We start from the raw sequence: 24,650 nt of genomic DNA on the forward strand, positions 1-24,650 counted from the left end.
TCACCCCTATGTAAGCACCACAGAACAATCAAGTATAGCATGTGATACAGAAGTTTTGATGCATACAACAATAATAGAGTTCTGAAATATAAAATTATACCTGTGAATTTCATAAATTGAAAATATGTGATATGGTTTCACTTATACAATACCAGAATAAACCAAGTATTGCATTTTTTTATGTCTTTGGATTAAACCAAATGAGTATAATTTTTTTTTTAAGCTTTACAAATCCTTGTAATCAGTGATAACTAGGTGCCAATCATTCAGTGAACTATCCAACTACTAAAGAAACTACATACTAGGTCAGTCCATATAACACATGGTGAAGTTGATATAATTTTCTAAATGCCCAACACTAAAAGAACAGCATCCTCGAACATTCATAACACTACCAAAATATTTGAATGTCTTAAGATTATCCCCAAATGAAATACCCAACAAACACATACATTGCAAAATATACAACAGGTTATTCAAGAGGGCTGCAAATATCGAATGGGTGGGGGCTGCCATTATCAAGAGGATAGCTTCTTCAAACATTCCATAGGCACCATACACTTTCCAATTATTAGAACATTATATGGCTTAAAATTCTGTGTAATCAAGTAAGCAATGAAATCCAAAATAGAATCGGTGTAACCAATCAGTCATTAAACATGATTGTGATGATATCTATCCCAAAAGGGATACTCATATCATAGATATGACCTCAGTTATATGTTTATTTCATAAATCACATAGTCACACACACACACACACACACACACTCTCACACACACACACACACACACACACACACACACATTCATGGACATACACACATATACACTCACATACACTTACCAACATATACACACATACTCTCATAGACACACATACACATAGATACACACTCACAAAACACATACACATACACATACACACATATAGGTACTCACACTCAGCTACATGCACATATACATATACATACATGCGCTCACACTCACATATTCTTACAGACATATATATAAACACTCACACATATGTTGACCTTTCTAAAGCTTTATGAAACCATCAAATCATAGCTGTTAGCTTCCCATATGTTCTTTTCATCGTTCTCGGTGCAACGTGGGTTTCCCCATCTTGTTATTTGCAACTGTAAAATGGGTTCCCATTTTATTCTTGTTTTACTTTCATTTGAATCCGATTAATGATTAAACTGTATACTAATTGGGAGAAGGCATGTTTCTTCTTGGGAGTTAAAGGGGCAGGTTGATCTCTCCTTTTTCAACACCAAAAACCTTCCCCATCCTCTGTTTTTTTTTTTTCGATTTTCAATGCCTGAGCAAGCTTTGCCGATATGAGAAGGCAATTTGGATTGATTTAATCAGGAACCATGGGATTGTTCAATTCATTCCCTTCCAACTTCCTAATTGGAGATCCACGGCCATGGAGATCGTCTCTTTTCACTGGAATTTTTTCTTAACAAGTAAAGGGGCGAAGAGGAAGTGTTTCACTGAAATGGAAGCACGATCCTCCTTGATGTTGGGGCAGGAAAATAAGAAAAAGGAAGGATAGGATACCGGGTGACCTGTTCTGCGAAGTTTTAACCCTTATATTCTGAACCGCACGTTTAATCATGCGGTTCTTGCTTGGCAACGAATCTTTTTATAGTGAGTCGCGATGTAGGGGAAACGACCTCTAGTTGAGGCCGATTCACCTGCGTCGCTACACACTATAAATTCATTCGTCATGCAATTAACGGCCGCACGATTAAACATGCGGTCTAGATTAAAAGCGTGAAAAGTAAGTCGAACAGGTAACCCGGTTACCTCTTTTCTCGCTTTTCGTATCTTTTAGCCCTAAAACTAACGAATAGAATTGTCCCAAGAAAAGGACACTATCCTCCATTACCACCCACGACTCTCATCTTCTGCAAAGCTATGGAATGAGATAGACGAGGAAGAAGAAGGGAGAAGTTGAAGACTAAGAAAAGAGGATATGTTGTTCCAGGTGTTGAAGCACTTGGATGAGAAATCTATGGCGACCCCTTTCTTTCTTTCTGTCTTTTGATCGGAATTTTTCTATGTTAGTGTCCATTTCTAGATCTGTAACATGTAACCATATGTTCTTTTCATCGTTCTCGGTGTAACGTGGGTTTTCCCATCTTGTTATTTGCAGCTGTAAAATGGGTTCCCCTTTATTCTTGTTTTAGTTTCATTTGAATCTGATTAATGATTAAACTGTATACTGATTGGGGGAAGGCATGTTTCTTCTTGGGAGTTAAAGGAGCAGGTTGATCTCTCCTTTTTCAACACCAAAAACCTTCCCCATCCTCTGTTTTTTTTTTCGATTTTCAATGCTTGAGCAAGCTTTGTTGATATGAGAAGGCAATTTGGATTGATTTAACCAGGAACCATTGGATTGTTCACTTCATTCCCTTCCAACTTCCTAATTGGAGATCCACGGCCATGGAGATCGTCTCTTTTCACTGGAATTTTTTTCTTAACAAATAAAAGGGCGAAGAGGAAGTGTTTCACTGAAGCACGATCCTCCGTGATGTTGGGGCCAGAAAATAAGGAAAAGGAAGGGTAGGATACCGGGTGACCTGTTCTGCGGAGTTTTAACCCTTATAATCTGGACCGCATGTTTAATCGTGCGGTTCATGCTTGGCGACGAATCTTTTTATAGTGAGTCGTAGGGGAAACGACCACTAGTTGAGGCCGATTCACCTGCTTCGCGATGCACTATAAATTCATTCGTCGCGCAAATAACGGCTGCACGATTAAACATGCGGTTTAGATTAAAAGCGTGTAAAGTCGGTCGAACAGGTAACCCGGTTACCTCTCTTCTTGGTTTTCGTATCTTTTAGCTCTAAAAATCATGAATAGAATTGTTTCGAGAAAATGACATTATCCTCCATTACCGCCCACGACTCTCATCTTCTGCAAAGATATGGAATGAGATCGACGAGGAAGAAGAAGGGAGAAGTTGAAGTCTAAGAAAAGAGGATATGTTGTTCCAGGTATTGAAGCACTTGGATGCGAAATCAATGGCGACCCCTTTCTTTCTTTCTGTCTTTTGATCGGAATTTTTCTCTGTTAGTGTCCATTTCTAGATCTATAACATGTAACCATATGTTCTTTTTATCGTTCTCGATGTAACGTGGGTTTTTCCATCTTGTTATTTGCAGCTGTAAAATGGGTTCCCCTTTTATTCTTGTTTTCGTTTCATTTGAATCTGATTAATGATTAAACTGTATACTGATTGGGGGAAGACATGTTTCTTCTTGGGAGCTAAAGGGGCAGGGCGATCTCTCCTTTTTCAACACCAAAAACCTTCCGCATTCTCTGTTTTTTTTTTCGATTTTCAATGCCTGAGCAAGATTTGCCGATATGAGAAGGCAATTTGGATTGATTTAACCAGGAACCATGGAATTGTTCAATTCATTCCCTTCCAACTTCCTAATTGGAGATCCAAGGCCATGGAGATCGTCTCTTCACTGGATTTTTTTTCTTAACAAATAAAGGGGCGAAGAGGAAGTGTTTCACTAAAATGGAAGCACAATCCTCCGTGATGTTGGGGCAAGAAAATAAGAAAAAGGAAGGATAGGATACTGGGTGGCATGTTCTGCGGAGTTTTAACCCTTATAATCTGAACCGCAGGTTTAATCGTGCGGTTCTTGCTCGGCGGCGAATCTTTTTATAGTATGTCGCGATGTAGGGAAACGAGCTCTAGTTGTAGGGGTGGAAACATCAACAAAACGTAAAAGATGATACAGGAGTGCCAATATCAAACCAGGGCTGTAGATTTCATCCGTAAATATTTTCCAGAATGATATCACTTCTCGGCTCCGTCTGAAGACCTTGCTTTTGCCTTCCAAAGCACGGAGGAAGGAATGAGTGAAGAAACCGAGTATTTCTCGAAAGATTTCGATTGGGAAGAGCTTCGAGATGAGATTGAAAAGGATGTTTCACATCGCCATCATATCCTACCTTTTAGCCCCTCCCCTTCTCCTTCTTCTTCATCTTCATCAGAGGCATGGAAAAGCTTCCATAAGCGTCACTCTACTGGAAGATTTTTCAAGGTTCTTTCCATGTCCTTTCGCTTTCCCTTTGTTTGTCCTACTTGAAATTTCATCTTCATTTCACGCATATTTTTGCTTGATTATGTGGGTTTCTTTTTTCTTTCGAATCCTGTCTTGTATGGGTGCTTTTCTTTTCTGTTTGCTATTGTTTTGGGGATTTGATTCAATTTGGGATTTTGTGGATTAGACGTTGGATTTTGTTGGCATGTTTTTTTTTTGCTTCATTGAGAATTAACTTAGAGATGTGGATCTCCTTTGGCAAGACCTTATTTTAGCAAGTCTTTATTTTAGGCACTGTTACGTTTATTTTAAGCATTGTTCCGTTGTCTTTCTTATTTTACCTATTCCATCTTTGTGTTAATTCCTATTCGGGGAGCCATAGATCATCTATATAATGTAGATGCCGTATGGCTAGTGAATCATGTGAAATTCTATTGCTTTCCTGCTCATTGGGAGGCCCGGGTTACCTCGAATCAACCCATTTCTCTTTCTCTTTCCCTCTTTTTTTTTTTTTTTTTTTTCTCATTGTTGGGACCTAGGGTTCTAACAAGTTGGTATCAGAGTCCTTTCTTGGTGCATGGTACTGACTCGCCATCAGAAAGAGTTTTCTGGCATCACCAACCCCCACATCTATGCCATGGCGGATGCCTTGAAAGCTGAAATCAGAGAAGAACTCCATGCAGTTTATCAGGCATGATCCAACAACATTGAGATGCAGTTACAAAAGATCACGGATCTTCTTCTGCTAATGCGTCTGTCACCTGAGCCAACCATTACTCATGACAATTCGGCTGCTGGGCTTAGATCCGTCAACACACCGGATCGACGGGACGAAGATCGTGTTCGTCGGGAAGTTGGCTCCGGCTTTGAACGAGAGCAATACTGTCCCCGTATGAAGATAGACTTCCCACGATGTAATGGTAGTGATCCAGAGGGATGGGTGACACGAGCAGAACGTTTCTTCCGATTCTATCAAACTCCTATCGACCAACGGGTTATCATCGCCTCCATTAATTTAGAAGGTGATGCCATCCAGTGGTTGAAGTGGTTTGAGGGGATCTATCATGGATCACTAAACTGGAGAGAGTTTGTAAATGTGTTGTTAGTACATTTCAGCCCCTCCCAGTATGAGAACGTTCACAGTGAGTTAGCAAAGATACGACAAACTACGACAGTCATAGAGTATCAAAGCTGTTTCGAACGACTCGCCAATCGTGCACAATATTGGTTGCAAACTCAGTTAGTGGGAACATTTATTGAAGGACTTCGCCCCGAAGATTTGGCGGGAAGTCCAGATTTATTCTCCTCGCACTATGTCCTTGACGATCTCGTATGCCAGGTTATAGGAAGAGTGTCTGAATGAAGATTGTCAATGGTCTTTTCGTACCGCAACCAGTCGACCTTCTGAAGTCTCTTGGCAAAACCCTATAAAGGTCGTTAGTCAAAACCAGCCAGTGAAGCGGTTGATAGACGCAGAGCTCAAGGATCGAATGGCAAATGGATTATGCTGGCGATGTGATGAGAAGTGGCATAGGGGTCTCCAATGTAAGGAAAAACGACTTCTGATGATTGATGCTGCCGACGACCCTGATGACCCATGCTTAGAGGGTGGGGATAGTGACGAGCCAGAACAAGAGGACCCCGAGGGTAACAATGACCCTATCGCAATTTCTGTCAATGCTCTAGGTGCTTATTCGTCACACCAAACTATGCGAGTCAATGGATTCATCAAACGTCAACCTGTGACGATCCTGATAGACTCGGGTAGTACTGATAATTTTCTTGATGTACGGAGGGCCAAAAGAATCGGTTGTCCCATAGAGCAGTCAACAAAGTTTGACGTAAAGGTAGTCGACGGAAGAACTTTGACTAGTACGAGAAAATGCTCTCATGTTAAAATTTCCGTACAAGATCACGAGTTAACCACAAATTTATTTTTACAACCATTAGATGGATGTGACATTGTTTTGGGAGCCTATTGGTTATGCACGCTGGGTGACATTGCTTGGATTTTTTCAAAGCTACTTATGCAGTTCACACTGGATGGAAAGGCGGTCACAATCAAAGGCAGGAATGACAGCACTGTTACAACAGTAAGCAACCACTGTATGGAGCGCATCCTCCGAAAAGGATGTCACGCATACCTATTGCATCTTCGGTCACTTGAGAACTCATCCTTCGAAAAGGATGTGAGCATACCTATTGCATCTTCGGTCACTTGAGAACCCACATCCTCTACCAATGATGGAACATGAGCTAGAGTTGCTATTGTCAGAGTTCTCTGACATTTTTGAGGAACCCAAGGGTTTGCCACCACATCGTACCCATAATCATCACATTCCTCTCATTCCGGGTAGCGGTCCTGCAAATGTCCGTCCTTATTGTTACCCCCATATTCAGAAAGAAGAGATCGAGAAGATAGTTCAAGAAATGTTGCAAACAGGAATCATCTGGCCTAGTGTAAGTCCACATTCATTTCCAGTGCTTCTAGTGTGAAAGGACGGAACATGGCGTATGTGTGTCGATTATCGGGCATTAAATTAGATCATCATCAAAGATAAATATCCGATCCCAGTCGTGGACGAACTGCGTTACAAGCTTAACGGTGCTCAATACTTCTCCAAGCTGGATCTTCGATCTGGGTACCACCAAATTAGAGTGAACGAGGAAGATATTCCAAAGACGGCTTTCCAGACTCATGACGGCCACTACGAGTTTCTTGTGATGCCGTTGGATTGACCAATGCGCCATCCACCTTCCAGAGCTTGATGAAAGACATTTTTAGGCCACACTTACGTAAGTTCATTTTGGTATTTTTCGATGATATTCTCATATATAGTTCGTCATTTACGGATCATCTGCATCATATTCGTATTACTCTCACCCTCTTGCTAGAGCACTCCTTGTTTGTGAAGAAGTCTAAATGCAGCTTTGGGAGATTTGAGGTAGAGTACTTGGGTCACATCATTTTTAGTAAGGGAGTGGCAGCAGACCCTTCCAAGATCAAGATTATGATAGAATGGCCTGCACCCAAGTCCGTCAAGGCATTACGCGGATTTCTCGGCTTAACTGGCTATTGCCGCAAGTTCGTGAAAGATTATGGCAAAATTAGCGCACCATTGACAACCCTTTTACGGAAGGATTCCTTCAAATGGAGTTCAGAAGCTGATATAGCTTTCACGGGATTGAAGAATGCCATGTCATCCACGCCCTTCCTGATTTTAATAAAAAGTTTGTGCTAGAGTGTGATGCTTTCGGGTGTGGGAGCCAGTTTTTTCCCGTGTTGGCACAGGGCGACAGGGGATCACCCACGATTGGGATTTCAGAAGAAAGGGGGTGTGCATTGATCTGCGCTATTTGCGAACTCGGGACCAAGGTCCTAACTTCGCAAGTTTAGAGAACTCAGAGTCGCCACCTAGGTAGGGCCTAGGACCCGTGTTTATTCTTCCAAGGAAATGAGTAGCGAGTTGAATTTCGTTTGGAGAATAATAATCAGGGGTTCCTTTGCTCTGGGCCTAGAACCTTATATTTTACTTTGTTGGCCATAAGGCGTGGTCTTTACATATATTTGGGTAAGGGTCGTGGTTACAATTGGGGAAGGTCTTAGGCACCCCGCTTGCCCGGTTTAATCCAGTCTCCTAATTTGGATTGGCATTTTCGAAGGATTTGAAATGAAATAACTTGATTTTATTCCCTTGTTAGGTTATGCTTAATTTCGAATGTAAATGGAGTGGATTTATAAAAGAAGACGAAAATAAGCGAAAGTTAACCTGATTGATATTGTAAGTTGCTTACGGCAGAGCCTAATTTTGCAACTTACTCACAAAACGGGTTAACTTAAATCAAACGGAAAATGACTATACAGGAATTAAAGAAAAAAATCAAAACAAAGGCGCGGTTTGGTTCGATCCTATTTGAGATCATATGTCACAGCCTCCAAAGGAGACACTGCAACATCTCCCAAATAAATTCTCCCATCTCCGTAAATTAACGGAAAATGACAGTACAGAAAGTAGAGAAGGCGAAGGGGTTTATGTCATATCATGACACCACCTCGCACCTTCTGTGTGCAGAAAGCTGTAAATGACAGAAAGTAAGAGAAGAATCAAATAAAGGGTTTTAGCATAAAAAACCTGGGGGCTAAATGAGCCGGAGGTTTTAGGACGAAAACCACTCTATAAGTTTATTAGATACGCAACTGAAAAGTAAAGGGATTACATTTTTTTTAGTTTATATCGTGAATTGCTTGCGGCAAAGCCTGATTTCGCAACTCACTTTATGACAGAAAAGTAAATGGGTTATCCTTGTTTTAGATTTGTATCATAAGTTGCTTTCGGCAGAGCCTGATTTCTCAACTTACCAAAAACAGAGAAAAGGGATTACACTCTTACCACTAAGAAGTTGGGCAGCGTCCCCGCGCTTGTTTGAAGGAGAGGCTCCAAAGATTGCCGAAATTTTAGCACAACCACGACGCTATATTGAGAATAGGGCGTTGGGTTCTTCGAAATTCGGCAGCGCTACCGCGCTGTGTTGGAAAGGAGCCTCAGAAGCTGAAGAGAAATCGGTGGCGTAATGGCACTGTACAGTCGAATCGCCTCCGAGTTTGTTGAGATTTCAGCAGAACAACGGCGCTACTATGGAAAAGTAGCTCGTAGTTCTGCGAAATTCGGCAGAACAACGGCGTAAAATAAAAAAAACGCTCTGAACCTTCAGAAACTCGGCAGAATGCCGGTGTCCGAAGTGAGCAACCTAGTGTTTCTCTACTTTCTATCTTCTAAAGCAAGCTAACTAGGGTTTCTGTCTGATTTTCTGCAGGGGTTTGGGGCTTTGAAAGAGGAGAAATATACCGAAAGAGGGTGTATACACCAAAGGGAGAGAGAGAGAGGAGAAGAGGTGTAAAAAACTCTTAGGGAGGGGGTAAAAAATATCCTGGCTCGACCAGAATTTGTCCTAGACGAATTGTAATTTGTCTGGAACGAATTGGAGGATGACATGACCCATAAATATTTGGGTGATGTCGTCATCGGTTGCCGCGATAGTTCGTCTCTTCTCCGTAAATATCCGTTTTGTTTTGTAGTGTATTCGTCTTTTATCGGTACTTTCGGTCGTCCATATCTCTTCCGATTGGACTCCGATTCGCATGCGGTCAGGTCCGTTTGATTCCTCGTGTTCGGAACTTTCCAATGGACCAGACGTCAGGTGCTTTCGGGAAACCGGGTGTCCTTTGGGAGTAGAAAGTAAGTTTCGGACCCAAAGTTAACCTACCGATTGAGAATGCCGTGTGCAGACGGGCTCACCGACGAATGCCGTAAATGGCGGGTGCTGAGTGGACAGGCTTCTTGTTCAACGAAAATATCGTTTGCTGTGTTTAAACAGGCTTCCGGGTGGAGGTGTTTTCGTCTCCTGGAAATGCGGTTGGTCGTCCATATCTCTTCCGATTGGACTCCGATTCGCACATGGTCAGGTCCGTTGGAATCCTTGTGTTCAAGGCTTTCCAATGAACCATAAATCGAGTGCTTTCAGGAGAGACAAGGTGTCCTTTGGGTGCAAAAAGAGAGTCTTGGGCCCTAGGTTATCCGACTGATTGGAATGCCGTGTGCAGACGGGCTCACTGGTTTATGCTGTAAAGGCGGGTGCTGTGTAGACAGACTTTTGGTTTTGTTGGGAAAAGGCAGGTGCTGTGTTCAAACAGGCTTTCGGTGGGTAAAACAGCTTTTAGAAATAGTTCGTTGCCCTAAAGAGAGATTGAAAGAAACACAACTGGTGCTCTGGAACTCATCATAAGGTTCTTCCTCGCATTACCCATCACTAATTCTAACTTGACAAAATTGGGTGTCTACACCGGCGTAGGCATTGATGGTGTATTGATGCAGGACGGTCGTCCGTTGGCCTTCACTAGCAAGGCCCTTTCCCCCCTCCACCAGAAGCTTTCAGTATTTGACAAAGACATGTTAGCCATTGTTCATTCTGTTCAGAAATGGAGGCCTTACTTGATTGGACGTCGCTTCCAAATCAGGACAGATCATAGAAGTTTAAAATATTTTTTGGAGCAGAGGATCTCTTCTATGGAACAACAGAAGTGCGTATCGAAGTTGCTAATCTACGATTATGAAATCATTTATAAAAAGGGGGCCGAGGATGTAGTCCCTGACGCATTGCCCCGTATTCTAGAGCAAGCACAACTATCTACGATATATATGCCTTCGTGTGTCGATTTGGATGACATCAGGAAAGAATAGGTGGATGACCCGACTACGCAAGAAATTATTCAAAAGATGCAACATGATGCTATAAGTGTACCTCACTACACTTGGAATGGAGTTGACTTGAGGTATAAGGGTCGACTGGTGTTGACAGCCACTTCAGCCCGAAAGCACGTCCTACTTCATGAGATGCACTCTTCCCTAACTGTTGGTCACTCTGAATATCTTCGGACCTACAAACGGCTATCACGTGCCTTTTACTGGCGGGATGCGGAAGGAAGTCCAGCAATTTGTCGAAGAGTGTGATGTATGCCAACGAAACTAAGGAGAGACAGTGGCTAGTCCTGGCTTACTTCAGTCCTTGCCTGTTCCAGATCAGGTATGGACTGACATTTCTATGGATTTCATTGATGGACTACCAATTTATAAGGAAAGAATGCTATACTCGTGGTTGTTGATCGCTTGACAAAATATGGTTACTTTTGCCCACTATCCCACCCTTACACTGCTTTGACTATTGCACAAGTGTTCATCGACAACATATTCAAGTTGCATGGGATGCCTTAGTCTATTGTTAGTGATCGCGACCACATATTCAATAGCAAGTTTTGGAAGGAACACTTTCAGTTACAGGGTACCAATCTGAAAATGAGCACAGCATACCACCCAGAGACCGATGGACAAACAGAGGTGGTTAATCGGTGTCTGGAAACTTATCTCCGCTGCTTTACTAGTGACCGTCCCAAGGACTGGGTCCGATGGCTCCCGTGGGCTGAGTGGTGGTATAACACTAATTATCATTCTGCGACTAAGACAACGTCGTTCGAGGTGGTCTACGGGCGTCCACCTCCTCTCATCACCTCTTATACAGATGGGTCATCTAATGTCTATAAGGTGGATTGTGACTTGCGAGACCGCGATCGTATCCCTAAGCTCTTAAAGGATAACCTAGTTGGGGCTCAAGCCTGTATGAAGCAGCAAGCAAACAAGCATCGGTTGGAATGTGAATTTCAGGTTGGAGATTGGGTCTATCTTCGTTTGCAGCCTTATCGGCTGACCTCGATCAATGTTCGTGCATTCATGAAGTTATCATCCAAGTTCTATGGGCCATACAAAGTGCTTGAACGAATTGGGCCTGTAGCTTATCGATTAGATCTTCCAGAAGGGGCTAAGATATACCCTGTCTTTCACATGTCTCTCTTGAAGAAAAAGGGTGGGTGATACAATTGTGGTCCATAGCCAGCTTCCGGATTTGGTTCCAAATGGAGAGCTCAAAATCCAACCTCAGACTATGTTGGAACGACGGATGGTCAAGCGTGGTAATCGGGCTGTGACAGAGATATTGGTGCAATGGACAAATTTGCCAGCAGAAGATACTACGTGGGAATCCTTTCAGTCGTTACAAGAAAGATTTCCGGAGTTTGTGGCTGGTCAACCTTGAGGACAAGGTTAGATTGAAGGGCGGAAGGATGTTACGGTCCGTTCTTTGGCAAGACCTTACTTTAGCAAGTCTTTTTTGAGGCACTGTTATGTTTATTTTAAGCATTGTTACGTTGTCTTTCCTATTTTACTTATTCCATCTTTATGTTAATTCCTATTCGGGACCCATAGATTGTCTAGATAATGTAGATGCCGTATGGCTAGTGGCTTATGCGATATTCTATTGCTTTCTTGCTTATTGGGAGGCCTGGATTACCTCGAATCAACCCATTTCTCTTTCTCTTTCCCCTCCTCTCTCTCTCTCTTTAATTTTCTCATCCTTGGGACCTAGGGGTCTAACATATACCATCTATTGGAACTTATTTGAATCTTTTATCTTTAGGCCAGTTGCCTGGATGAAGGTTTTAGCAGTGTTGCAGATACCTTTTTTATATTATTATTAATAATAATAAAGCTACTGATATTGGCACTACCATGTTTTTATAATTCCATAAACTCAGCTTTTCTTTTCTGTTTTAATTGGCTTAGGAGAGCTTTTTGAGAACTGTACCTTTGACATTTTTTTAAATGATAAAAGACAAAATGAGTTAGTGCAATTATTAAAACATGGCAGTGCCAATATCAGTAACCTAAGAATAATAAGGAATTTGCTAGGGACCATCACAGAAGGCATTTCGTGGCTGGGCTGTTGCATGTGAGAACAGCCACACAGGCTCAGCTTTTGTCTTATTCAATTAATTCATCTCAGGTGGCTGCTGTCACACGCAACAGCACGGCCACGAAATGCCTTCTGCGATCGTCCCTAGCAAATCCCTAATAATAATTTAAAATTATTGTTATTATCAATATTGTTAATTACAGTCATTTGTAATGTTGTAGAAATGGGTTGTTGACTTTCCTCTCTCCCTCTCTCTCTCTTTCTCTCAACATCCTGCTTTTGGGTGCAGGAAAGGAGATATTTGTTGAAGGAATTCCCAGAGCTACTTTGTTGTGGTGAATTTTCCAAGGTATTGGAGGTGGGCTGTGGGAATGGAAGCACTGTTCTCCCCATTTTGCGGTAATCTTAGTACTTGCTGTGCTCATTTTAGTTTCATGATTCCTTTATTTTAAGTAAATGAAATATCTGAATCAGTACTTTAGAAATCATTTATAGTAATTGAGGTCAAGTCCCACTATACTTTTTTTGTGCTTTGCACATTGTGTGTGTATGGAGTTGGGTAGAGCCCAACCAGATTATTAAAGAGTAGAGAGATTACAAACTAGAGAACTTCTTATTACTTCAGTCATCATTTATAAGAAGGTGGAGATCATTAGGTAGAAGAGGGGGAGTAATATCTCTTCGTTTTTCCAGCGCATTATCTTTTGGAAAAGAAATTGACAGCAGCCTCCATGTATGAGTGATTTTCCTTTGTGAGAATTGGCACACAGGAACTGATAAATCAGGCCAGAAATTGATCTCGCTTTCCATGGGCAGATGTTTTTGTTCATGATGATATCGACAACCACGAGAGAATCAGACTCTACCCAGATTTTTTGAATACCCTGCTCAAGGGCAATCTCCAATCCAATTTTTATAGCATTCAGTTCAAGAATGTACTGGTTGAAGTGGAAGCTTGCCTCAGGAGTTCTGTGCAACCGTAAAATCCCTACCAAGTTGAAGGGAAAGTTTTATAAGATAGCTGTGAGGCCAGCCATGCTGTACGGCTCCAAATGTTGGGCCACCAAGAAGCAGCATGTGCATAAGATGAGTGTAGCGGAGATGCGAATGCTTAGATGGATGTGCGGACCCACAAGGTTAGATAGAATTAAAAATGAAGACATTCGTAAAAAGGTGGGGGTGTCACCAATTGAGGAGAAGATGATAGAGCACCGCTTAAGATGGTTTGGACATATCCAACGTAGGCCTTTAGATGCTCCACTGAGAAGAGGCGACTCGTGCCAAATTCACGGAGTAAAAGGAGGTAGGGCCAGACCGAAAACAACTTGGGTGGAAACAGTGAGGAAAGACTTGACAGCTAGGAACATAACAGAGAACATGACCTTGGATAGGATAGAATGGAAGAAAATGATCCACGTAGAAGAACCCACCTAGAACCAGGATTAGATCTGGGTAGATTCCTTTTACCTTCTTCATGAATTTTTTCTAAAGGATTCATTTAGCCGACCCCAACTAGTTTGGTACAAAGGCTTTGTTGAGTTGAGTTGAGTTGAGTTCAGTTCAAGAATGTAGATGTTAAAAAGATGGCAATTTATGGAGAAAGCCTTTATACTAAACCTATTTTCCTCTCTTAGAACTCCACCCACACTTTCAAAGGGGCCTAGGGAGTCATCTGAAATACCTTGAATTTGAGTTTTAACTAACAATTTATACAAGGGTAAATATAATTAATATCAAATTTGTAAATATAATTAATGCCCAAGGGAATTTACGGAAAAAGGAGGAGAAAGAATTTTTCTGGAAAATTCTGAGCCTTTAGCTGAGTAAGAGAGGATTTTAGCAGTCTTGACATCTGTAAATCCAGATGTCAAGTGACATCTAAGTTATAAATTCTGTTTCGTTCGCCGTTTCATTTTGGTGACCGGAACAGAACGTTTCGGTGTTTCATCAGTTTCGTTTGGTGTTTTGTTCGAAACTTTTCGTTCCGCTACGACGATGGAATTTGTTTTTTAATAGTTAAAAATATGAAAAAAATCCAAAAAACAGAAATGGTTAGAAAAATATAAGAAACAATTAATTGAACAAAATATGTAAAAGATCCAACATTTACTTAAAGGAAAATCTTAAGTGTGTTGACTAGTGCCTAACAAGATGAAAATTTATTAAAGGCCAAATTATGAGATTTTTTTACCGAACTTTTGGGATTTAATAATGTATGGACATGATTGAATTCATGAATTTTTAAAATTAGAAAAATGCCCCATTGTTTGGAAGTTATGGAAGTTAAGATTTTGACCCTACCCATTCTTTTCGAATTTTATACTAGAACTAGAAAGTTGGCTTTTTATCCTTTTAGATTTGGGTCTTGAAACTATTTTTAATAGATGCAAATGAGGGGTATTCCTTTTTTACATGTAAATCTTAAGTAAATGGATTTTATTGTCCATTTACTTAAAATTTACATGTAAATACTAAGAAGAAAAAAGGAAGAAAAAAGGAGAACCTAGAAGATGAAACGAGAGGAGATGAAAAAACACAAAAAATGCAGAATTCCAGACGAAACATGGCATTCCTCCTGTTTCGTTCGGAATTCCGAATTTCGACAGAATTCCGGCCGGAACGATCAGAATGGACCGGAACTGAATATATGGTTGTTCCGTTCAAGATTCTAGACCGGAACCAGAATTCTGGTCCAATCCGGCCGGAACGGAATAGAATTTATAACTTAGAGTGGCATGCTAAGTCTAATTCAATTAGACTTAAAATTAAAAAGAAAAATTAAGAAAAATTGATGAAAAGAGAGAAAAATAGGGAGAAAAAGCTGTTTGAATATGTGCTATGAGGAAAGGAAAACCAAAAGTGACTTCGGGTAAGTAATATAGTAGTCTTCTGTGTTTCAGTAGATGTTATGCAAATCAAATGATAAAATTATGCTATGATTGTTTGAATCTGGAATTTTATATATATGTATATATATGCGTGCATGTGTATATATATATATATGTGTGTGTGTGTGTGTGTGTGTGTGTGTGTGTGTCTCATTACATATAATGGAATCAAGGAAAATACACATATGTATATTTATGGGGATATACATATATGTATAGAGATGAAATTGTAAAAAGTAAAATGCCTTCTGAGCATAATATTGAAAAGTAACGATTGCTAATAGATAAGGGCATAGGTGCCAAGTTGATAGCTTTGTGTAGCTCTGTGAGATCTTGATGATACAATATTAGCTGATTAGCACTTTGTAGCTTTGTCATGTCTTGATGATTTGATTATGATATTTGGTTTCCGAGCACTTATCCTTATATGAGCATATTGCATGCTTCTTGGAACCTGCCAGTGGGTAGTGATACGCTGGAACCCGCCAGTGGGTAGTGATATGCTGGCATACAGATTGTGTTTTAGTATTATTTCTGCTCGCTATCATTGCACTCTATAAATGACCTGATAATGAACATGAATATGAAGTGCAATGATGTGAATAACCCAATATCTGATATTATTAAAACCAGAAACATATAGTGATAGATTGCTATTGTACTATATTGCTTACAAGCTTTGGCTTATGTACGTCTGTTGCATTCTTTTCAAATATTGATCGAGCCAAGCATGAGCATCATTTGACAGTTATTCTTGAGACACTCAGACAGTAGAGGCTTTATGCAAAGCTGAAGAAGTGTGAATTCTGGCTCGATCGAGTAGCCATTTTGGGGCATGTGATATCTGGGGATGGGTTGGCAGTCGATCCTCAGAAGATCGAAGCAGTGATGAGTTGGAAACAGCAGGGCAGTGCAGTGCAATCGAGATCCGGAGTTTTCTGGGCCTGGCTGGTTATTAGCGGCATTTTGTGGAGGACTTCTCCAAGATAGCAACACAACTTACCATATTGACCCGGAAGGGGGTCAAGTTTGTTTGGTCCGATTATTTTGAGCTCAGCTTTCGAGAGTTGAAGCATAGGTTGACAATTGGCACCAGTATTAGCATTGCCGGTGACTGGTCAGTTTACTGTCTACACAGATGCATCGAGGAGAGGACTTGGCTGTGTTCTGATGCAGGGTGGTAGGGTGTTCTAGGCAGCTGAAGTCACATGAGAAGAGTTATCCTACGCATGACTTAGAGCTCGCAGCTGTAATTTTTGCATTGAAGATCTGGATGCACTACTTATATGGGGTATCGTGTGCAATCTTGACGGATCACAAGAGTTTGAAGTATATTTTCACTTAGAAAGAACTGAATATGAGGCATAAGAGATGGCTTGAGCTAATAAAGGACTATGACTTGGCCATTAGCTATCATCCTGGCAAAGCTAATGTAGTTGCTGATGCACTTAGCAAGAAGTCATTATCAGGATTAATTTATTTATGGACTTCCGAGAGGCGAATCCTAGAGGATATGCAGAGGATGAGCCTGGAGGTATGTTGTAGTGGTGTTGCGACCAGATAACCCATTTGCAGGTCCGACCCATATTGTTTGATCCGATCAGAGGCACACAATTATCAGACCGCCTAGTTGCAGAAACTGAGTGAGGAGGGTACTAAGAGATATTTCGCCATGCACTTAGACGGCTCTTTGCGAATCAGATCCAGAGTCTGTGTACCAGACGACCCTGAGCTGGGGAGAGAGATTCTAGAGGAGGCTCATTGTACATGGTACACGGTCCATCCAGGGAGTACAAAGATGTGTAAAAGATCTGAAGACCATTTCTAGTGGAATAATATAAAAAGGGAGATAGCAAAGTTTGTGCCACGTTGCCTTACTTATCAACAAGTGAAGGCAGAGCATTAGAGACCTGCAGGACTATTACATCCCCTCCCTATTCCTGAGTGGAAGTGGGAATATATCACGATGGATTTTGTATCAGGACTTCCACGGACTTCTGGGGGACACGATAGTATTTGCGTAATTATTGATCGACTCACAAACTTGGCCCACTTTTTGGCAGTCAGGAAAGACATGTCACTTAAGATACTTGCCACACTCTATGTAGAGCAGATTGTTAGACTGCATGGAGTGCCAATGTCTATTATATCAGACAAAGATCCTCGATTCGTAAGCCGGTTTTGGGGCAGTTTACATCATGCCATGTGCATCAGAATATCTTTCAGTACATCTTATCACCCCCGACTGACGGACAGTCGGAGAGGATTATTCAGACTTTGGAGGACATGTTGAGATCCTGTGTTCTGGACCTGAAGGGAGCCTGGGTTGAGCATTTGCCACTGGTAGAGTTTGCTTATAACACAACAGTTACCAGGCGAGCATTCAGATGGCACCCTACGAGGTCTTATATGGAAGGTGATGCAGATCTTCTATTTGCTGGGATGATGCAGGGGAGAGAGTCGAGAGACAGCTCCTAAGTCCTGAGTTAGTGTAGATTACCGCTGAAAAAGTAAACTTAATCAGGGAACGTCTTTGTGTGGCTCTGAGCAGGCAGAAGAGCTACGCCGATGTCAGGAGACGTGACTTACAGTTTCAGCCTGGTGATAATGTTTATCTCATGGTGTCTCCGAAGAGAGGCACCATGGGATTTGGTGTTTGTTGCAAGCTTAGTCCTCATTATGTTGGTCCTGTTGAGATACTGGATAGAGTGGGCGAGGTGGCTTACAGGTTGGCATTGCCACTTTCATTATCAGCGGTACACGATGTTGTCCACGTATCGATGCTCAGGAAATGTCTTTTTGACTCGAGTCTCGTGATTAAGTTGGAGCCACTGGAGTTGGCAGCCGATTTATCCTATGAGGAGTTCACATAATGTATAGTTGCTCGGAAGGAGCAGGTCTTACATAGCCGTGCGATCCCTTATGTAAAGGTTAAGTCACAGCACCACTCGATTGATGAGGCTACGTGTTAGCGTGAGGAGGATATGCGACAACGCTATCCATTTTTGTTTTAATCTATTGTGTACATATGACATTTTTGTATATACTCAACAGTTATTTTGATGTATACATGTTTCAGGGCTTGTCTATTTGGAAATTTTGAGGACAAAATTTTTATAAAGAGGGGAGAAGGAAATACCCCGAATTTAAGTTTTAACTAACAATGTATATAAGGGTAAATTGGTAAATTCAAACAAATGGTAAACTTGTGAATATAATTAATGCCCAAGGGCATTTATGGAAAAAGGAGAAGAAAGAATTTTTCTGGAAAATTCTCAGCCTTTAGTTGAGTAAGAGAGAGGATTTTAGCAGCCTTGACATCTCCAGATGCCAAGTGGCATGCTACGTCTAATTCAATTAGACTTAAAAATCAAAAAGAAAAATTAATGAAAACAGAGAGAAAAAGCTATGAGATTTGGGGGATCAAATCCTTACTGTACTTAAAAGCTTTTGCAAAGATTTTAGTGAAGGAGTTGATGTGGAGAAGGAAAAGTTGAGAGAAAAGCAAAGGGGTGAAAAGTGAAGACGAGGAAGAGAGAAATAGAAAGGAAAAGCAAAAGTGACTCTGGGTAAGTAATATAGTAGCTTCTGTGTTTCAGTAAATGTTATGCAAATCAAATGATAAGCTGTGCTATGATTGTTTAAATCTGGAATTTCATATATATATATATATATATATATATATTCCTTTATTCATTATATGTAATGATACATATATATATATATATATATATATATATTTATTTATTTATTTATATAGGAAAAGGTTTTTGAGGTATCGCGCAGCCTGAGCAACCCTCTATATATGCCATCTCCCATGTTGTTTGAGTCATCCAATCCATTCATTCTATAGGACGTACCATAGGTAGGGTGTCCCTAAGAAATCATCTCCATAGGTTCATGGCAGCTGTTGATTTGTGGAGTTTTAGAATGGATGGCTGGAAAGTGGGCTTCCATAGATCGAATGGTTAGGATGATTGTATGGAGATGGTTTGTTAGGAACACCCTATCTATGTGAGGTTCTATGGAATGAATGGGTAGGATGAGTCAAACAACATGGAGATGGTGTGTTTATAGTGGCTTGCTCAGGCTGCGCTATAGCTCAGAAACCTCGCCCCCATATATATATATATATATATATATATATATATATATATATATAGAGAGAGAGAGAGAGAGAGAGAGAGAGAGAGAGAGAGAGAATTATGAAAAGTAAAATACCTTATGAGCATAATATTGAACAATAACGATTGCTAACAGATATGGGCATGAGTGCCAAGTTGATAGCTCTATGTAGCTCTCTGTGATCTTGATGATCCAATATTAGTTGAGGTTTGCTATATCTTGATGATTTTATTATTGTATTTGGTTTCCGTGCATTTATACTTATATGAGCGTATTGCATGCCTCTTAGAACCCCCAAGTGGGTAGTGATACGCTGGAACCCGCCGGTGGGTAATGATATGCTGGCATACAGATGATATTCTATCCCCCCCCTTAGTGGCCTTGGGTTGAGATAGTCTCTCGAAACTCTTGGGCTGAGATGATTCTGAGCACAGTATGCGATGCACATATAGCCACACATCTGACAATGCATATACACTGATTCTGGTTGTGTTTTAGTATTATTTTTACTCATTATGATTGTACTCTAGAAATGACCTAGTAATGAACAGGAATATGAAGTGCAATGATATGAATAACCGATTATCTGATATTATTAAAACCAGTAACATGTAGTGATGCACTGCTAGTGTACTATATTGCTTACAAGCTTTGGCTTATGTACGTCTGTTACATTCTTTTTAGATATTCAGTAGCTGATCAGCTTGAGGAGCTGATTTTTAGGGTTAAAGCCGAGACCTTACTACAGAGTATGGGTCAGGTGTATTTGTATATGATTTTGTACAGTTCTACAGTTACAATTATATATATATATATATATATATATATATGAGGAAACTGTTGGTGAGCTTAAAACGCACCAAACTTATGGTGCGCTTAAGCTCCCCAATCACATGGGTACCACATGTTCTGTGGTGATCCAAACCATTCATTTGCAAGGCCTTATGATAGATAGGGGGTGTACCAAAAATCAGCTCCATAGGATCACCCTAACCCCTCCATTTGTGGAGGACAAAAAATGGGCAGATTTGTGTCTGTCCATTTCTGTCCTTCACAAATGGAGGGGTTAGGATGATCCTATGGAGCTGATTTTTGGTACACCCCCCATCTATGTAAGGGACTTTCAAATGAATGCTTTGGATCATCCTAACAAAGTGGGCCCCCATGTGATTGGGCGCTTAAGCTCACCATAAGTTTGGTGAGCTTAAGCGCACCAACAGTTTCCTCTATATATATATATATATATATATAGAGGAAAAGGATTGTACGCTCGACCGTACCTAAAGTCAGGTACGGTAGAGTGCCAAATCACATGGGTCCTCCATTTTTGGTGGGCATCTAAACCATTCATTTGCAAGGCCCCATCATAGATAGGGTGCATACCAAAAATCAGCACCATTGAATCATCCTAACCCCTCCAAAACTGGAGGGCAAAATGGGCAGATTTGTGGACAAACACTGTCTGTCCATTTTGGCCTACACAAATGGATGGGTTAGGATGATCCTATGGAGCTGATTTTTGGTATGCACCCTATCTATGATGGCCTTGCAAATGAATGGTTTAGATGCTCACCAAAAATGTGGGACCCATGTGATTTGCCACTCTGGAGGGCAAAATGGGCAGATTTGTGGACAAACACTGTCTGTCCATTTTGGCCTCCACAAATGGATGGGTTAGGATGATCCTATGGAGCTGATTTTTGGTATGCACCCTATCTATGATGGCCTTGCAAATGAATGGTTTAGATGCTCACCAAAAATGTGGGACCCATGTGATTTGGCACTCTACCGTACCTAACTTTAGGTACGGTCGAGGAAAAGGATTGTACGCTCGACCGTACCTAAAGTTAGGTACGGTAGAGTGCCAAATCACATGGGTCCCACATTTTTGGTGAGCATCTAAACCATTCATTTGCAAGGCCATCATAGATAGGGTGCATACCAAAAATCAGCTCCATAGGATCATCCTAACCCATCCATTTGTGGAGGCCAAAATGGACAGACAGTGTTTGTCCACAAATCTGCCCATTTTGCCCTCCAGTTTTGGAGGGGTTAGGATGATTCAATGGTGCTGATTTTTGGTATGCACCCTATCTATGATGGGGCCTTGCAAATGAATGGTTTAGATGCCCACCAAAAATGGAGGACCCATGTGATTTGGCACTCTACCGTCCGTGCCTAAAGTTAGGTACGGTCGAGCGTACAATCTTATTCCTCATATATATATATATATATATATATATATATATATATATGAGAGCATTTCTTTTCTTGTATCTCTCTTTAGATGTTTATGTATACCATGCTTATCTGGATTGACTACTCATTCAGTAGCCTTGCACGCTTACCAACTTAACCGTGTAAGTGTGCGGCGCCTGTCACGTGCCCCGGGGTCGGGGGCGTGACAGGGAAGATGGTCCATCATAACATAAATTTTAATAATCCTAAGGAATTAAGAGACGATAGATAAGGAGTAATATGTGATAGCTTAATTTACTTGAGTGTACAAGGGACGCCTGGCTAATAGGATAGTTAATTATGCAAAAAGAAGCCAAGTAACAGCCTCGTGTGCATCAGGGACGCCTGATTGTACATGAGTAAGTTGTCTTGGCCAGTAATTATATGAAAAGTGTTCCAGAGAAAGTAAAATCGGAATTTAGAGGGAGTCCCTCAGGAGGGGAGAGTTGAGGATGCGTGCACTATCACACATCTGATTAGAGGGTGGAGTGAGCTTCTTCGAGAGGTTGTTGGTTTGGCCAGAGCACAGAATGGACAGCCTGCACAACACGTTCATTCATCTTCTAGTCGGGTGTCTCCATTGGGTCATGGTATTGTTGAGTATATGAGGCTGGCACCTCAGGTGTTCCGAGGGCCAGGCAGTACCTTGGAGGCAGAGATGTGGATGGAGAGTGTAGAGATGGCCTTTTCTGCCATGGACTGCATTGATGATAGGGAGAGGGTGCGCTATGCGATCTTCTTGTTGCAGGAGAGTGCTCTCCATTGGTTGAGAGGAGTTTTAGCAGTTTTTTGTGCAGCTTTCCATGGGAGATTCTATTCGGCCTAACGATGTGCCAGTTGGAGTAGGACTTTTTGTTCTTGAGGCAGGGTCCTCGATCGATAGATGAGTACGTAGCCGAGTTCGACTGACTGTTGCGGTATGTACCGGTTATTGCATCTAGTCCGCCAATGAGGACTCGCAGATTCGAGCAGGGGCTAGAGCCTCATATCAGATGAGATTTAGCATCATCTTTTGGAGCCAGCTTCGCAGAGTAGGTGGATCGAGCAAGGTTTTGTGAGAAGTCTTGTGTGAGACCAGAGATGCAATGAGAGGACTCTCTAGGAAGAGGGGTCAAGAATTTTCTTACGGGCAGAGCAGTGCAGTGAGGCCTCCACCAGTGGGTAGACCTTTGGCACCACCTGATGGCATGATTGGCCAGGACGTGCAAAGCAGACCTCCGAGACTAGTTTGCGGATGGTGTGGGGGTACTCATGAGACCAGGGTTTGTCGGGGTGCATCCGGGGCTTGTTTCAGTTGTGGTCAGTTTGATCACATATATGCACAGTGTCCATTGAGAGCACCAGCATCGAGGCCAGGCAAGATGGCATCTATTCCTCGAGCCCTGACTTTTCCGAGAGTGACATTTCCAGTTGAGAGGGGCCCGCGAGCCTAGGTAGAGCGATATTTATTTGTTCCTCTTGTGCAGAGCAGACTGCAGAGTGGGGGTAGACCTCGTGCAACAGGTCGTGTTTTTGCCCTGACCCACCAGGATGCTGAGGCATCAGGCATGGTAGTTTCAGATATTATTTCTCTCCTGTAAAACTACCAGCTATCCCAAAAGCTTAAGTTGATGGAGATGGCGTTATTTAATCTTTTATACTTTTAACACATTTGGCGCTCGTTTTGGTTAGTGGGTGGGTTGTTTTGGTTTTTCTTCCGGATGTAAAAAAGATGCTACGATCAGAGTTTTTTCTTTAAATTGTTAAAATTAAAAAAAATTAAAATTGTCAAAAAATAAAAAACCATTATACCAACCAAACTTAATAAAAAGATACATTTTATTACTTTAAATATCGAATTTATTGCAATACATCAATGAAACCAAGAAAAATTAATCTTAAAAAACGCAAAGTGGTAGCTATAAGTATTACAAATAAAATGAAGATTGAATTATTCAAATGTCTCACAGGTCAACTTAACTCATCTCCTCCGAGGGGCTTTCATAATCCGGATAGTCATACTCAACTGAATGGTGCCTGTTATCATTACCACCAACAAATCCACGAACATCATCCGTATTGACGTCCTCATCTTCGTCATCTGCCACCGCAACATCAGTAGGTTCTTCAACTTGTTAACAACCTAAATCCTCTCTGATGAAAACAATAGAATCATCCTTTGCTATCCAATCCATTAAGACATCAAGGTTTTATAGGCTAGTATGGTCGTAGTAGTTGATGTCTTCCTTCTTAAGTACTTGGTACAAAATTTAATAATTTCTGAAGATTTCAACTTTAAATTTAAAGTGTGATTCATTCTTAAGAAATGAGAATATTAATTAAAAATATTATGCCTTTCTCGGAAATTTAAATTGTAATGCACAAACAACAAGTCATCCAATCTCTGGCGTTCCAACCTATTCCTCTTTGCGGAGTGGATTTATCTCATGCACCTTTTCTTTAATATTGACCCTCTGAAGTTATGGTAAGATGGTGCCATATATGGGAAATGAGCTACGTTGAAAGGGGGGTTGGCATCATACCAAAGTATGCCAACCGCCATGCAATAGTTTCTTTTGTTGCCAAAGAATTTTTATGCTTGTCTGGGATTTGAGGGATTATTCGTCGTGCAAAAAATTGTTTCAAGCCCCTGATTTTATTTTATTTCTCTTTCCACTCCCCTCTCTTCTGTAACTTCTTTTCCTTTATATCCCAATCCATCATCTTCCTTATCCCCTTCTCCTTCTTCAACTTGTGATATTCCATATGAATTACCAATATCTGGTATAACTATACATTTTTTAGATTTTTCTCCTTTGTATTGTTTTATAAGTTTTGAAATTCTCCATTTTAGATCTTATGGGACTTTCTTACATACTGTCACTTCACTCGGAACACCCACCAGATGTTCTTTTCATCGAGTAATACTCTACCCAATGTAAGTTTATTATAAATATGCAAATTACTTTATTCCGATGACCCGATGCCACTGTACTATAAGCATATAACAGGTCATTGGATCTAGCGGGAGAGAAACCAATAGTTGCGGC

At 41.1% G+C, this 24,650-nt stretch overlaps 1 protein-coding gene across 2 annotated transcripts in view; it reads left to right on the forward strand.

Annotated features, from left to right (window-relative positions):
- Nucleotides 1-2,873: 2,873 nt before the first annotated feature.
- Nucleotides 2,874-24,650, forward strand: part of LOC143856908 (Methyltransferase family protein) — a 32,462-nt gene continuing 10,685 nt past the window's right edge. The window contains exons 1-2 of one of the 2 annotated variants that reach the window (XM_077367161.1): nt 2,874-3,007; nt 12,660-12,769. In XM_077367161.1, coding sequence (XP_077223276.1) covers nt 2,996-3,007; nt 12,660-12,769 — 122 coding nt within the window. In that variant the 5' untranslated portion in view covers nt 2,874-2,995. Of the gene's footprint in view, nt 3,008-3,603; nt 4,070-12,659; nt 12,770-24,650 lie in introns of those variants that run through there. The other variant, XM_077367160.1, reaches the window with a different exon arrangement.

The sequence above is a fragment of the Tasmannia lanceolata genome, unplaced genomic scaffold (genome assembly GCF_043159265.1).
Source record: "Tasmannia lanceolata isolate RefF3 unplaced genomic scaffold, GAP_Taslan_0.1 ptg000024l, whole genome shotgun sequence".
Taxonomy (NCBI): domain Eukaryota; kingdom Viridiplantae; phylum Streptophyta; class Magnoliopsida; order Canellales; family Winteraceae; genus Tasmannia; species Tasmannia lanceolata.